Source organism: Loxodonta africana, chromosome 1, assembly GCF_030014295.1.
Source record: "Loxodonta africana isolate mLoxAfr1 chromosome 1, mLoxAfr1.hap2, whole genome shotgun sequence".
Lineage (NCBI taxonomy): Eukaryota > Metazoa > Chordata > Mammalia > Proboscidea > Elephantidae > Loxodonta > Loxodonta africana.
The window spans coordinates 172,896,504-172,913,535 of record NC_087342.1 but is presented as its reverse complement, the minus strand read 5'-3'; the positions used below and the strand labels follow the sequence as shown (position 1 = coordinate 172,913,535).

The following is a 17,032-nucleotide window of genomic DNA, read 5'->3' as shown; positions in this document are numbered from 1 at the left end:
GAGTGGTTAGATATATTACTGGGTGCTTCTTTTTGGGGAGGCACCTCTTAGGGAGAAAATAGATGTCCCTCTCCCACTGACAAATAAATTATTAAAAAGTAGCAACCCATGAAACATGTCTGCCTTGAGCATTATGCTCTATTAAAAACTATCTATAGGTAGTCCCTGACTTACAACGTATTCCAGTTGCAACGAACTGCGTTTAGGGCTGTCCTTTTTTTTGTACATCTTATCATTAGTAATATGTTGTACTACTACATACAATGCTGCAGCTCATAATTTGCTAATGTTATCATTCTCATGCCAACCCCCAAAGACAAAGAAAGATGAGATTTACAGGATACTGGTAAGTGTCTTAGTGGTTAAGAGCTACGGCTGCTAACCAAAAGGTCAGCAGTTCAAATCCACCAGGCGCTCCTTGGAAACCCTATGGGGCAGTTCTACTCTGTCCTATAGGGTCACTCTGAGTTGGAATCGACTTGATGGCAACGAGTTTAGTTTGGTTTTGGTTAGTAATGAAAACTGAAAAAAAAAAGAGGTATTCGACTGAACATCAAAACAAACTTACGACGGAGTCGTTGGAACAGAACCCCTTCATAAGTTGGGGACTACCTATATATGGGATCAACTTGACAAAAGCAATTAGAAAGATTAGATAGGAACCTTAAGGGGCAGTGATTTTATGTTTATGAGGCAGGGAACAACTCAGAAAAGGAGGGTAAGAATGGCGGTACAACTCGAAGAATATAATCAATGTCACTGAATTGTACGTGCAGAAACTGTTGAATTGGTGTATGTTTTGCTGTGTATGTTCTCAACAACAACAAAATAAATAAAATTTTTTTAAAAATTAGCAACCCTAGTAATCAAGACCAAAGATGAAGACAAAAAGTGTTTCATCTAATCTCAAAAATATTATGCCAAGTAACCAGACATAGTATTCTAGTTAACTGTACTGTACCATATCAATTTCCTGGATTCAATAGTGTACTGTAGTTATGTCAGGTGTCACCACTAGGAAAAGCTGGGTGATGGGTACGTGGGACCTTTTTATACTGTTTTTGTGAGTCTATATTTATTTCAGAATAAAGGGTTTTTTTTTTTTTTTAAAGAAGCCAGACACAAAAATATACATACTGTATATTCCACTTATGAAGTTATAGAAAAGGCGAAACTAACCTATGGCAAAAGAAATCAGAAAATGGTTCCCTCGGGGTGGGGTAGTGGTAGGAGGATAGTGATTAACTAGCACGAAGTGGGAGGAAACTTTCTGTGGGTGATAGAAATGTTCTGTATATTGATAAGGTGGTGGGTTACATGACTATATGCTTTTGTCAAAACTCATCAAATACCTAAGATCTGTGCATTTTACTACATGTAAATTATGCCTTAATTAAAACAACAAGAAATAAACAGCTGCTACATCTGCCACTTCCTGTTCTTTCTTCAACAAAAATACTTCTAAGACATGTTCTGTTTTAGTCATTGTTGTGGTATGAATTATTGCGTCCCTCAAAAAGACAGGCTGAAGTCCCAACCCATGGTACCTGTAAATGTGACTTGTTTGGAAATAGGGTCTCTGCAGATGTAACTAAGTTAAGATGAAGTAATACTGGATTAGGATGGGCCCTAAATCTAAAGACTGCTGTCCTTATATGGAGAGAAGATCAGGAGACAAGCAGGGAAGAAGACCATGTGACAAAGGCGACAGAGATTGGATGGATGCAGCTACAAGCCAAGAAATGCCAAGGATTGCTGGCAACCACCAGAAGCTAGGAAGAGGCAAGGAAGGAGCCTCCTTTAGTGCCTTCAGAGAGAGCATGACCCTGCCAACACCTTGACTTCTGACTTCTAGGCTCCAGACTGTGACAGAATAAATTTCTGTTGTTTTAAGCCACCCAAGAAACCAAACCAAACCCACTGCCATCGAGTTGATTCCAACTCATAGCGACCCTATAGGACAGGGCAGAGCTACCCCATAGGGTTTCTAAGGAGTGGCTGGTGGATTTGAACTGCCGACCTTTTGGATAGCAGCCCAACGCTTGACCACTGTGCTGCCAGGGTCCCTGAAGCCACTTAGGTTGTGGTAATTAGTTATCACATTCATATGAATCTAATGCAGGCAGTCCCCAGGTTACGAACCAGATCCATTCCTAAGTGTGTCTTTAAGAATTTGTAGGAAAGTTGGAACAGGTGCATACGGTTCTTATTTAGCCTTATTTTAGTGCAAGAAAAAGGAGTCCTGGTAGCACAGAGGTTAAAAGTGCTTGGCTGCTAACCAAAACGGGGGGAGAGGGCAAAGACTTGAAATCCATCTCTGTCATCTTAATTTTCTGTGGTTAATTTATTTTCCTCATCAGAAGTAAATTGCTCTTTGAAGCTTCATGTTTGGGTAACTCTTGATCTTATTTCACTTAATAAATTTCTAGTGAGTGGCTACTAGGTGCCATATCTGTGCTAAGTGCTTTGATAAATCACCTCATTTAATTTTTCCCAAAAAAACAAACCAGTTGCCAAGAAGTCAATCCTGACTCATGGTAATCCCATATATTTCAGAGTAGAACTGCCCTCCATAGGGCTTTCAATACTGACCTTTCAGAAGCACAATGCAAGGCCTTTCTCCCAAGGTGCCTCTGGGTGGGTTTGAACTGCAACCTTTGGGTTAGTATTCCAGCACTTAACTATCTGCACCACCTAAACTCAAAACACCCATTGCATTGAGTCGATTCCAACTCATAGCGACCCTAGAGGACAAGGTAGGACTGCTCCACCGGGTTTCCGAGGAATGACTGGTGGATTCGAACTGCTGACTTTTTGTTAGTACCCAGCTCTCAGCCACTGTGCCACAGGGGCTCCGTGCACCACCTAGGGACTCCTTAATTTTCCAAGTACCCTTTAAGCCATGTGTAGTCAGCCCTTTATAGGTGAAGTAAGTGAGCTCTAAAGAGTGAAATAAGTTGCCAATGTCAGAGCTGAGATGGCAGCTGGGGCAGGTAGGCTCCAAAGCCTGTGCTCTCTTCCCTAGTCCACATGGCGGTGCTGAGCCCTGTCTCAACTCTGGGTACAATCCCAAACAGACCATCAAAATTCTTAAAGATGCGTAGGCTGTGAGATTTACCTTGTAGGGGAGAAGTGGAATACAGAGGAGTGGGCCTAGATCAGCCAAGGAAGGAACTCAGAATTACAAAAAATCAGCTGTATCAAAACATCTTTTTAATTTGAAAACACAGAGATAAAGAAATCATACCGGATTTAAAGCAAGCCTGTAAAGGGATGGCTCTCTTGCAACGTGACCCCCACCCACACTGCCTACTCATATTCCTCTAAACAAAGTAACGAATTGCTCCTCCCTGGATGTTCTCTGCAATGTTTGCCAATGCTGCCCAATCTTGGCTTTTTAAAATCTCTACTCTCTTGTACATTGTCCTTTTTTAATTTTCAGGCTCCTCTTTTTTTTTTTTTCCTTCTCTTATCCCACAAATAAGTAGCCCTGGTGGCACAGGGGTTAAGTGTCAGCCGCTAACTGAAAGGTCAGTGATTCGAACCCACCAGTGGCTACAGGGTAGAAAGATGTAGCAATCTGCTTCCATAAAGATTACAGCTTTTGAAGCCCTATGGGGCAGTTTGACTCTGTCCTATAGGGTTTCTAGGAGTTGGAATCGACTCAACAGCAACGGGAATGGGTTTTTTATTCCACAAATGAGGCCATTTTACAGTCTGTTCTCAGCCTTCTGCTAATATTTTTCTATTCTCTCTCCTTGGGTGATTTCATTGTCTTTCATGACTTCCACCATCACCTCCGTGTAGGTGACAGGAAAGCCTAAATCCGTGTCTTTACTTTCCTTGTTAAGCCTTGGTTCAGACCTCCAACTGCCTACTGCACAGTCTCACTTGGCTATTCTGCAGGCACTTTAAAATTTTATGTTGAGGGTAATTACGTAATTTGCCTTCCCTCATCTTACGAAATCTAGTTCCCTTGTATAACTCTCTAATTTCTAATACTGATATTATTTTCTGAATAATCCAGGCTCAAAATGTCTGACTCATCTCTCTTTGTGCTATTCACTTTCCTTTGCCCCAAACTCCAAAGCCAAAATGAAGGAATGGAGCAGGAGCTGATGAGGAGTGAGAGAACTGACTTCAATTTAGAAAAGGGAAGAATATGACATAAGTGATGTGCTGAGCAACGAGGAGGAAACAATTAGGATTTGAAAGAGCCCTAGAAGCCAGAGAAGCGAAATGGGTCCAAGAGGAGGACAGGAAGCAAATGCTGGTGTCTGGGGTGCTGTGGAACACTTTTAACTCAAAGATTTTATATGTAAAGCCTATAAGGGAAAGAATACATTTCTCTAAGGACTGGACTCACTATGAAACAGGTCAGTCAGTAAAGAAAAAAGGTTGGAAATACAAATGAATCAAAAATATAGGAATGTTAATTCAAGTCAATCTGGGTTTTAATAACATTACATACCTATGAATTACCTAACTGTAAATGTGAGCACCTTAAGATTTTCTCCAATTACAGTAAAGCAGCTTTGTACATGATGTTCTGAAGACACAAGAGAATAACAAGACACTACAGGAATTTCCTACCACCTATCTGCTGACATTCAGAGGGCCTTGCCTTTTAGCTGGCCTATATTTCACTTTCTCCAAGTTTCAAGGAACTTTCCCTTTCTCCAAGTTTCAAGGAACTTTCCCTTTCTCCAAGTTTCAAGGAACTTTCCCTAAATTTTATTGTTCTGGAATTCAGTGAAGATGCACAGTTTAACCTTCTTTACTCTTGTGATTTTACAGGAAAAATCATGTCTCCGGTTTTGCTAGACTAAAGTATAATAATTTCATGTGATGCCCCTGAGCTCCTCTTAGCATCAACAATCATCCTCGCCCCCTTCTCAAAATGTCATTATGTGTCTGACATGCAGAAGTGAACCCAACATTGGACATATGGAAGGACCATAGTTTTGTGGAAGAATAAGGCATCAGAACAGTATGTATGGATACCAAAACCAAAAACTTGTTGCCATTGAGTCGACTCCGACTCATAGCAACCCTACAGGACAGAGGAGAACTGCTCCATAGGGTTTCCAAGGAGTGGCTGGTGGATTTAAACTGCCAACCTTTTTGGTTCACAGCCATGGCATGCTGTGGTGCTTAACTGTACAGGGATCACCAAAAAGTAGGCCCTACTGGCAGCTATCTTGAGTATCACTGTCTTACGTACTACGCAGAACAGTGCTTGGCACAGGGTAGCCACTCCACAGATGTTTGTTAAATCCATGTCTCTTCATTTCAGCCATGCTGGAGATATACACACACATGTACAAGTACATATCCATACACATATGAAACAACATAGAGAGAACCAGCATAATCTCAATGCTTTAGTATTTTTCCCTCTAAGCAGCATTAGCCTATCTGCTATGAAGCTTTTCTTTTATACCCATTTCTTTTTTTTATACCCATTTCTTTATATTCATTAATAATCTGCCTAAAATCTAACTGCAGTAACGCTTCTTAATTGGGGCTACTGTGTCTAAGATCATAATCTTCAAATCTGTTGTGTACCAATGGCACATTCTCCTCCCATTACTTTTTGGCTGTTTTTGGCTTTATCAGCTTAATATCACATGCACACTCATCTTTCTGCCACTCTGATCTCATCTCGTTCTCTCCATGCACCAGCCTCCAGCTGCTCCCTGTTGCTCCAAGTCTACCCTCCACAGCCTGGCATTCAGGAGGCATGACCACCTGGCTCCACCACAGTCTCTGAATCTAACCTCCCATGACTCTTCCAGAGCATCCCTGTGCTCTGCAGAGGACAACCTCATCAGCATCCCCCAAGCACACCTTATTTATTCCTAACTTGAGCATTCAATTTCCTTTTCCCTTCCTTTGAGTTTCTCAAATCCTATACAACCTTTATGGTCCAGCTTCCACTCATTCAATGGCCTCACCCAAGGCTGCTTCAGGGAGCCACAATGACTCCAGCATTGTGTCAGGTGCTAGAATGTACACAGTTGTATGATATGAAGCCCCCAGAAACTGTGCTAAAGCTACCGAGGTTCTCCGGGTTCAAAGTCATAAATGAGGGGAAGTCACAGCCACCCTAAGTTGCCCACCTTTATCTTTTTTTGCCCTTGTCATGTTTTCTGGTTTGCAGACATTTTATTATTTTATTTTTAATCACAGCCACAAGATTTTTTTTTTTTTCCTAATTGAACAATCTTGTTTTAAAAAAAGCCTCATCAGCTACAGTTACCAAGTTCGGAAAGCGGGAGACCACAAAAGTTCTGTGCAGCCAGATCTGTTTGGATGATTTTGCACATGGGCGGACTGGAGAAAAGCCAGTCAGTGTTACACATTCACAAGGGCAGAAATTTTCATCTGCTCATGCAGTGAAGTCGTGTTGCTTACATTTTATCATCTATAATGATATAAAACAGCTTTTCTTAGTTTTAGTTAAATATGAGAAAATGTCCCATTCAGAAGATTCTGCAAATGAATAGCCTAAAACACAATGCTTCCCCACCCCCGCCCCAAATCTGTAAAAACACACACATTGATATGGTATTGTTGACACAAGGGCACTTGGTGACCACAGCGGGAACACATTCTCAGGTGGCAGCAATAATGGGCTCCATTTTGTCCTGCTGGACAGGGGGGTGGGGTGCGGACTGAGGTCCAAGGAGAGCTGAGGCTGTGTAACACCTGTCCATATCAGAGTCTAACAAAGGAAAAAAATAAAAACCCATTGCCTTCGAGTCAGTTCCAATTCACAGCAACCCTACAGGACAGAATGGAACTGCCCCACAGAGTTTCCAAGGAGCAGCTGCTGGATTCAAACTGTTGACCTTTTGGCTAGCAGCCAAGCTCTTAACCACTGCACCACCAGGGCTCTAGGATGCCAGACTCTAGGTAGATCCAAAGGAAGGCTTTGAGACAATGGCAGAAACGACTGTCATGAGGAGGCAGTAAATGGTGGCAAGCAGCAAGGAGAAGGTCCTACAGTGCCCCATGCTACAACACCCTAGAGGGAGCATGGATGCCAGGAAAGGTGAGTTAGTTTGCACCTGAGGATGCCAAATCCAATGAAAGGCAAAAGAAAAGTGGAGCATGCCGGGGAGTGATGTGCTGTACCCACTGGCACACCAGAGGTCCCATTTCTTCATTGGATATATTTTTGGTCACAATAACATTCAACACTCCTTTGTATCAACTGATTTTATTTTTATATAAAATTTAAATATATATTTATGTGTAAATATAAATACATATGTATATGTGTGTGCATATGCATTTATAAATATATATATATATATACACAGGAATCCCTAGGTGGCAAAAATGGGTAAGTACTTGACTACTGACCAAAAGGTTGGTGGTTCAAATCCACCCAGAGGCACCTTGGAAGACAGGCCTGGAGATCTGCTTCTGAAAAAGGTCACAGCCTTGAAAACCCTATGGAACAGTTCTGCTCTGCACACATGGGGTTGCGATGAGTCAGAATCGACTTGACAGCAACTAACAACCACAAGTATATGTATTTATATTTATATACATATATGTATATTTTTTTCTTATATATAAACGTATGTGTGTATAACATAAGCTTGGTAAAAGGTGCTGAGCACATCATCGTGAACATGTTGGCTAAGTGGGTTGACTGGAAGGAGAAACAGGGAAGGAAGAGAAGGCGGGATGGAAAACAAACAAAAATGACTATTAAAAATAATAGGTTCTACAATAAAAAGCAAGGATTATATAAAATTACACACACATAAGCATATATATGTATAAAAAGGTGCATGGAAGAATGGTTACCAAAATGTTGATGGTGTGTTATCTCAGAGTGAAACAATTCCAGGTGATTTTTCTACTCTTCCTTATATTCTTCTGTATCTTAGCAAGGGAATATAATAATCATATAATCAAAAACAGCTATTTTCATTGAGAGAAAAATTTGAATAACTCAATAACAATGACAGCATGAAGATAATGTTTCTTAAGTTCTCCTAGCCAAAAGATAGCATATTCAGTAGAATTTTTCATCATTTGTAAAGAGGTTTGCAGATCTTTTTCAAAATGGAGACAGACCACACAGTCCGAAATTAATAATTATCATAAACATTTTAAACATCTTGAAGGCAGGGCCTAAATTTAATTTTTAACACACTTTCCCAAAGGCTAAGAGCACTCTGAGTGCACCATCAATCCTCAGTAATTGACAAGCACTTTTCAAGCCTCATGAATTATTACATCAAAGATGTTATTATCTGATATACGAATGCTATTAAAGAGTAAAATCTCATCTAAAAACAACACGAGAGCTGAAGCAGCCCCAATGAAAATAATTTAACTATAAAATTTAATCTGCCACAAAAGGAGTAATAAAACTCTAACACAACAAAATTTTTCTTCTTGCTCTGGTCATATTCAACGTATCCGGTTATGTTACCTTCGTTCCTGGTAGTCCCAGGGCTACATTATCCACACACACCCTCAGTGACTGTCCAAAGTCATTAACTCCTGTTTTTCATTGTGGATACAAAATTCACGACATTAGCTATTAATCACATGAACCATCTCCAGGAGACACCCGTCTTCACAACTCCAAACTGCCTTGTTAAAGTCTGACTTTAATGTGGAATCCTTTTGCAGAGAGGTGCTACTTTTTCATTCTTTTGGGCCTGTTTTCTCTGCAGGGCAGTGAAATGGCTGTCTGCAAGTTGTGGGGAGCAGTTCCCTGAGATGCCATGGAACTCCTTTCCACCGGAAATGGGCACGAGGCACCCACCAAGAAGAGGCAGGGCTACCTCTCTTGATCCCCAAGGACCACTACCACCACCTGGAGTAGGGGCCTCTCTTACTCCATTCTTTTAAATGGTAATTGTTGTTGTTGTTGTTAGGTGCCATTCAGTCTATTCAGACTTATAGAGACCCCATGTGACCGAGTAGAACTGCCTCACCGGGTTTTCTAGGCTGTAATTTTTTGCAAGAGCAGATCACCACAGAGCCATTGGGTGGATTCTAACCACCAAACTTTGGTTAGTAGGCAAGTGCTTAACCATTGTGCCACCAAAAACAAAAAACAAACTGGTTGCTGTTGAGTCAATTCTGACTCAGTGACACTATAAGACAGAGTAGAACTGCCCCCAAAGAGTTTCCAAGGCTAAAATCTTTAGGAGTACAAACTATCAAATGAGGAGCTAATTTGCTCTGTAAACTTTCATCTAACGCACAGGAAAAAAAAAAAAAAGAAAGAAAGAAACCAAGCAACCCTTAGTTATTACCACTCTATTTTCTCCACACACTGAGCCGTAAGCAACCATGAGAATGACTCCATTTATATGAAATGTAAATAGGGAATGTTTACATTTCCCAGAATAGGGAAATCTATAGAGACAGAAAGTAGATAAAGGCCGTCTGGTCTGGGGCTGGTGTGTGCGTGTGTGTGTGTGTGTGTGTGTGTGTGTGAGAGAGAGAGAGAAAGATGGCGGATATGGAGGTAATAGCTAAAAGATACAGCTTCTTGTCGAAGTGATAAAATATTTCAAACTTGACTGCTGTGATGGGTGCACGTATCTGTGAATATAAAAAACCATTGAATTTCACACTTTAAATGGGTCAATTGTGTGCCGTATAAATTATATCGCAATAACCAAAAACCAAACCCACTGCCATCGAGTCGATTCCGACTCATAGCGACCCTATAGGACAGAGTAGAACTGCCCCATAGAGTTTCCAAGGAGCGCCTGGTGGATTTGAACTGCCAGCCTCTTGGTTGGCAGCTGTAGCACTTAACCACTACACCACCAAGGTTTCCTATCGCAATAAAACTGCCTTAAAAAAAAAAAAAAAAACCTTTAGGGAAGCCGACTGCCACATCTTTCTCCTGTGAAGCAGCTGGTAGATTCAAACTGCCGGCATTTCAGTTAGCAGCCAAGCAAGCACTTACCCACCGTGCCACCAGGGCTCCATATAATTGGTATTAAAATAACCTGTTGCCATCGAGTCAACGTCGAGTGCCCCACAGGGTTTCCAAGGAGCAGCTGGTGGATTCGAATTGCCAACGTTTTGTTTAGCAGGCGTAACACCTAACCACTGACCCACCAGGGTTTCCTAATTGGTATTAGGTAACTTGAAAGCTAATTTAACATATTTAACCATTTCAAGGAAAATACTTACCTGAACTAACAAGTGGCCTGAATCAGGCAAACACACCCCACACTTCATGGTATTGTCATTTATTTGCTTTATCAAATTCATCAATATTTCCACAGCACCTTTGCTGATCATTTCATTAAGAAATCCTGTGTTTCCAGAAATGAATTTTAGAGCCCCCACACAGTACAAAAAAGCTTCGGTGTTCATTTGCAGGTCTTCTCTGCTCAGGACCTCCAACAATGACTCTGTCAAAAAGATGAATTATTACAAATGCATAAGCCTAACAGCTGGAAAGAAATACATTAAGCCACTTGTATGTGAACATCAAATAGGATTTGTAACACATATTGGCTAGAACCTACATTCAAATACTTGTTAAGGGTTACTCGTATGGTATAAGAGAAAAGTTTATTTTTAGCTAAGACAAATCTCTATAGTAGTAATGACAGCAAATTGACAGGGTTATTAATATATAATTGAGAAAGCGTTCTTTTAATTAAATGTAATTCCCTGACTCTTACTAATATTTGCCAACCTTTACTTTCAGCTGCAAAAACTTTGAACTAGTATAGAATGATAACTGAAGCAGAGAGTGAAATTTCAACAAACCTTTAAGATTATATTTGCTGCTGTATGAGTGGGAGATTAACTGAAACAGAAACTTGAAAAAACAATCTCAATCACCACAGAACGGGATAATTTAAATATAACATCCCCCCTTTCCCAAGACAAGAACATCCATCTAAATAATGGGCAACTACCAGTCTTTTTTTACCAGTCTTAGGACTAATGCCGGGTGGCTATAAGGTTAGCCATGTGTATCTCATATTTAATGCATTCTGATCATTGTCAGAACCTTTCTTTGTTTTCAGTCAGTTAGCCAATTCCAATTAGACATTTCTTTCATTACTAGTTTTATCCCTGTCCGCTGGAGTGAAAAAAAAAAAAAGAGAGGGAATTTGTCCTATAGTGCAAAAAGAGAACTCAAAGTGGTTTCCATATTGCTGCCTTCCCTTGTATCAGCAATATTAATTCATAAAAAGATTTCTATTTAGGTAACTATTAAGCATCTTAATTATTTAGGGTTTTGTCAAGAATTAGGCATTACTAGCTAGGTTATAAAACAAAACAAAACAAACCCATTGTTGTCGAGTCAAAGCCGACTCATGGTGACCCCAGGTGTTAGAAAGTAGAACTGCTTCGTAAGGTTTTCTTGGCTGTAATCTTAATGTAAGCAGATCACCAGGTGTTTCTTCCAGTGTGCCCTTCAGCTGGTTTGAGCCACCAACCTCGGGGCTAGTAGTTGTGCACAAACAATTTATACCACCCAGGGACCTGCTAGCCAGGTAGTTAGAACATAATAAAACTTCTCCTCCACCGACATATTTGAAACATTTTGATGTCAAAGTTCTGCACAAGAGATGCCTTACAAGTTTTTAGTCATTCCTAGTCTATCAAAATGGTGCCTTGGTGGTGCAGTGGTTAAGCATTTGGCTGCTAACCAAAAGGTCAGCAGTTCTGCTCTGGACTATAGGGTTGATGTGAGTCGGAAGTGACTCAACGGCCACTTTTTTTTTTGAGTATGTCAAAAGAATGTTTCAATTATGACAAATACTACTAACTGCATTTTTTTCTAATAGTAAATCCAAGTACAGGAAACGAATTTTTAAATAGGGAACACTTTGTAAACCCACATATGGTTATTACAGGCATAAAATAAAATACAAGAGCTAACTACCCTTCTAAGCTGCCTTAAACTGAACGTGGAAAACACAGACAGGGACAGAGCAAAAATAAGCATTACATAATTTCGGCATTCTACTAGTAAATAAGATATTCTAACTATCATTAAAACTTTTCAAACATTTCATTTGTACTCAAGTACAACATTGGCTCATGGCGAAGCTGGAAGATACTCACCCAGAATGCTGTCGTTTTGAATCAGAGAATCATTCTTCTCACTCCGGCTAATTTTAAATATAAGTTTGCAGACATTAAGAAGATTCTTTCTATTCACTTTAAGCTGCAGAGAAAGAAAACACATTTCTGTTGCAAAGGGAAATCAAGGTATGCCATAATTTTTTTTAACACAAACATCTATTTTAAAAATGCAGCAAGACCACTTTTAGAACATAAGTAAAAATTCTACAGAAGCCAACTTTCAAAGGTTTAGGCCACATATTTGCCAAGTACGATATGTAACTCGATGGCAGTAAATATAAACTATCTTTACAGTAAGCACATTTTAAAAATCAACATTATTTCTTACTTCATTTAGTATCATATGTGAGATTACTGGTTACTTTTTAAAGAGTGAGGAAGAAAGGGGGTATAATGTTGATAAATTTAAACAAATGGAGTAATTGCTTAAAAACACAAAAGTGAAAGAAGAGGGATAACAGAATTTCAGATTTAACTAATTTAGAAAAGAAACCATAGCAGGGGTGACAGAAAGCAAAGAATGGGGAAAAGTACTAACTTCTTTATCATTCATGTACAATAAAATATAAATGTAATGCTGTTTGATTAGATAAAAAAAATACATATTTTTTGAAGGCTATTTCTATAATGCATTGAGATAACCACAAGTAACGTTCAAAGTTTAAAATTACCTTGTAAAGCATACTAAAATATCCACGTAAATTAAGCATAAGGGCAATGAGGAAGTACCCTTTGTTAAAAGCACCATATAGGACGACTAACTGAATCAAATATTCTAAATTAGCTGTGTATTTATCTAAAATATTAAAAAACAAAATAAAACTATCCTAAATGTCCAATACTGGGGAAAAGTTTAACAAACTGTGGAACATCAGTCCTATTCACTGTTAAGCACTCACATAGATTATAACTGTAGACACCATGTTGAAAGGGAGAAGCATTCATCTACTATCAGATGAAAATATTCTGTGCTCTCATTGCAACACTGTAAAAATATGTTTGAGGGGATGAGGTCATCTGAACAAATATCTGTGTGACAAGGATGGCATTACAGATATTTTTTATCACTAAAACTAATTATCTTTAATATTTTTTAAAATTAGTTTCCAGTGAGTAAAGAAAGAATTTGTCACACAAATTTTTAAAAGATTCATTCTGTGTTGTTTGATTCATAGATATTTAGTGAGCTCCTATTGTGGGCACTGTGCTGTACACTGTAGGAGATACCAAGATGGCCGGCCCCGTGCTGGAGGGGAAGGGGGAGCATTGCCCATGGAGCAGCTTCAGGGCCAGCCCCTGCACTGGGCACTTATATATAGGTTATCTCAGAGCAACTCTGCATATTAGGTGTTGTCATTCTCATTTTGCAGTCTGTGCCTCTGACATGTCACATAAACCATCTTGACATCACCTGGGCGTGTATTAGAAAAAACAAAACCCCACTGAGGTCGAATCAGTTCAGACTCATAGTGACCGTACAGGACAGAGTAGAACTGCCCCATAGGGTTTCCAAGGAGTGGCTGGAGGGTTCTAACTGCCAGCCTTTTGGTTAGCAGCTGTAGCTCTTAACCACTGCACCACCAGGGCTCCTGAACCAGAATCTGAACCAGATCCAACCAGGTGATTGGATCACACTTTAAAGTCGGAGAAGCACGTTATGGAAGCCTCAGAAACTGCAACGCATGGCAGAACGGAGAGCCCTTCTGTTCGCTGGAAGAAAAAAGCAAACAGGAACTTTTCTAAATTTTAATGATCAGGTGTTTTAAAAATATCATTTAGAGCAAAAGAGAAAATAAGCTGACTTAATAGGCAAAAATTCTACATCAGTGGATATACATATATTGTGAGCTCTTTGATGTCAAAACCATGATTCATTATTCTCTGTGTGGTGCATGTATTAATTGCTTAATAAAACTCGTCAAAAAATAAATAAATGAATAAAACTAACATAACTCCTCCTCCCCCCACTCTTAACATTTTTAGTGAAAAAGTGGCAAAGGACAACAACAAAAAATCTGTGTCAGAGAGTTCACTAAAAATAAAATAAAATACCTACAACACTGTCCAGGCGTGCTGTAAGGTCAGTTTATATTGAAAGCAATTCCGTATACTTTCCCCAGAGATAACTATAATTCATAATTATGAGTTTGAGACATGAGATAATAAAATGTTAAATTATATGTAAGGAATACAGACTACGTCACATAAAACAACTCTGTCTCCCATCATTCCCCATTCCCTTTACTCTGCTTTATTTTCTTCCCCCAGAACCCATGAATCCCCTCTGGCATTGTGTTTACAGTCTCTCTCCCTTGCTACAGTCAGCCAGAGAAGGCAGGGGCTTTATTTTATTCTTCTCAAGAAGGGTCTCTAGCACAAGTAGGCTCTTGTAGTAGATAATTTCTTCCTCTGTTAAAAATTGTAGTTTAGTCTACGGAAAGCATTTTAGGCAACTTAAAGAAGAAAAATTTTTAAATCACCTATAATGCTAACACTGTGTATAGTCACTGCTGACATATTCATATTTCTCTTCTTTTTTTCCCTGCTGCGCATAGGGTACTGGGTTTTTTCCCCTCCAGAATTCAACTGCATTCATACTGTATATATGTTTTTATTCTTTTTAAAAAACTTAATGTAGGCAGATATGTTTTTGCAAGATTTTTCAATAAAAAGGTTAAAATTGAAATGGCTGTCTGGCAAATTCCCACCTAACCAAAGAATGCATTAACCAGAACAACTAACATAATGCTCACTGAAAATTTTAACCTATACATACTGGTAGATGAAATACTGGCAGAAAGAAGTTACTAAAAATTTCTTTTCCAATGGCTATTTCTAATAAGATCGTCTTGAAATTTACCGGGACCCCCATCTCTACAGTCTAAGCTAAACAACATTTTGCCCAGAATGCTCCAAGAGATTCAGTGAAGTTGGACTGGAAGGCCCCTTCTGACTTTGTGGCTCTCTATAGTTAGTCAGAAAGGAGGACCTAGCCATCTCTGCATTCTGGGGTTCGCCTATTCCCGTCTGGCCCCTGATTCAGCAAGGTGGTCAGTGCCAGGCAGAGGGCTGCACCTAATCACATGTGTTAGTTCTGAATGTGTTCACTGCTTGGCAGATCACTTAGCCTTTTGCCCTGAAGTAGTTAAATTGTGCCATGGATATAATTAATTTGAATGACACCCTAATAACCAAGATGATATTTTCTCTATAAAACATTAGCAAGTTCATGACATTTTCTCTAAGAAAAAGGGTTTTTTTTTTTGGCTTGGTATATTCGGAGCAAAATTTCTAAGACGCAGGTGAAAAAAGGAACAGTAAGCCCCGGGCAGCTGGCCGCCTGGTTCCGCCCCAGGGCAACTGCGTGGGCAGAGGACTCCAGCCTCTCACGAGGGCTCTTCCAGCCAAGCTGGCGCCCTGAGTCCAGGGCCAGTGAGGGAGAGGGGTGGGCATGCAGATACCTTTTCATTTTCTCCTTACATTTTTTTTTTTAACTTTAATTCCTCTTTTTGGTTTGTGTTCTTTTTATTTAATTAAAGCTAATTAATCAAATATCCTCAACAGAGGGGGGAAATGAAAATACCAGTGAAATCACTATTTCAAAGAAATCTTGCCTTCTGAGACACATATTACAATTTAAAAGAGGCTGGATTGTTTCCGGTGACAGCTAAATAAGAATGCAGCCTCTCCAAAAGATTACATGTAAGATGTTCTGCTTCAGGAAGATGTCATTATCAAAATGAGAAACTGTGGATGCTCTTATTAAACTATTAGTAAGTATGCCAACACTTACCTTCACTGTGTACTTTAAGATTTCAAATCATATGAATTACGGGGCGTTAACATAAAAGCTTTTACTTTTATGAAACCAGGTAAACAAAGCTTCATTTATTTGTTTTAGCGGCTCTCTTAGAACACTCTGTAATATATGTGTCTTATCTTTTGGTTTCCAACTGTTTATGGCTGTGACAAGAAAGTGCTCCCCTCAAACAATGATATCATTTTGTTTGAGACCGAGTTTCTACAGACTTTTATTTGGTGTCTGGCTTTTTCTTCTAACACCTCAGGGAGGCTTTACAATCACAGAGGGGGAACTTCCCATGACCACATGCAGCAGTTTCTCTTTTCAAGCTGGTTCATAAAGCACCTGGCCATTGTGTCCATGGCCCGAGTTATCTTAAGTTATTTATTAAATCTCATGACAGAGTAAGTACCCAGCAGAAGTCAGAGGGCAGAAACCACAGCCTGCAATATCTGATACAGGTCTCAGTCAAGTTACTTGAGCAACAGTTATGAATGTATTTGCCTATTGTTAGAGTTTTTTCAAAACATAGTCACAGTTCCAAATGTAAAAGTTTATTTGAACATTTTCTCTGTACTCAGCTTTAGTTCCTTAGATAGTACTTTCTAGTCAAATTCGAGGATGTCAGATTATTACCTTCATTTTTTTTTTAAGGTTCTAAACGAAGGCGCTGAATTTCTAACCTTCTTTATAATATTTACAAACAAGGCATTAAACAAAGCTTTTATGTGTCAAACCAGAGGAATGAAAAACTTACTGCTAGAATAATTTTTGCAAGTTTTAGGCTGAGCAAGTCTGAACCAACATCAACTAGTTTATATAGGGTCTTCAGGAGAATACTTCTTCTCTTAAACTTATTTCCAAGCATGTTTCCTTCCTCTAAAGCATGGTGAAGTCGTGTGCAAGCAGCACAAACAGTTTCAATGTTTTCTTCTGTCACAAGAGCAAAGAGAGTAAAGCAACACTTACTATTTAAGGTCAATTTTTCAAGTGGATCAAACACAGACGGTATAAGTAAAAGTCCCATAATTATTCCCCTGGACATCCTCAAATTCCTAAACTGTATTTTCCCCTTCTCTTATCACTTCCATCTGAGAATTTTTATTTTCATTTCTTTGATCC

General features: G+C 39.3%; 1 protein-coding gene across 1 annotated transcript in view; it reads right to left on the bottom strand.

The window, feature by feature from the left end:
- Positions 1–17,032, bottom strand: part of ARMC2 (armadillo repeat containing 2) — a 139,702-nt gene that overhangs the window by 69,237 nt on the left and 53,433 nt on the right. Inside the window, exons 7-9 of the mRNA XM_023543025.2 lie at positions 16,668–16,843; positions 12,088–12,190; positions 10,189–10,412 (exon numbers count right to left, since the gene is read on the bottom strand). Coding sequence (XP_023398793.1) covers positions 10,189–10,412; positions 12,088–12,190; positions 16,668–16,843 — 503 coding nt within the window. The remainder of the gene's footprint in view (positions 1–10,188; positions 10,413–12,087; positions 12,191–16,667; positions 16,844–17,032) is intronic.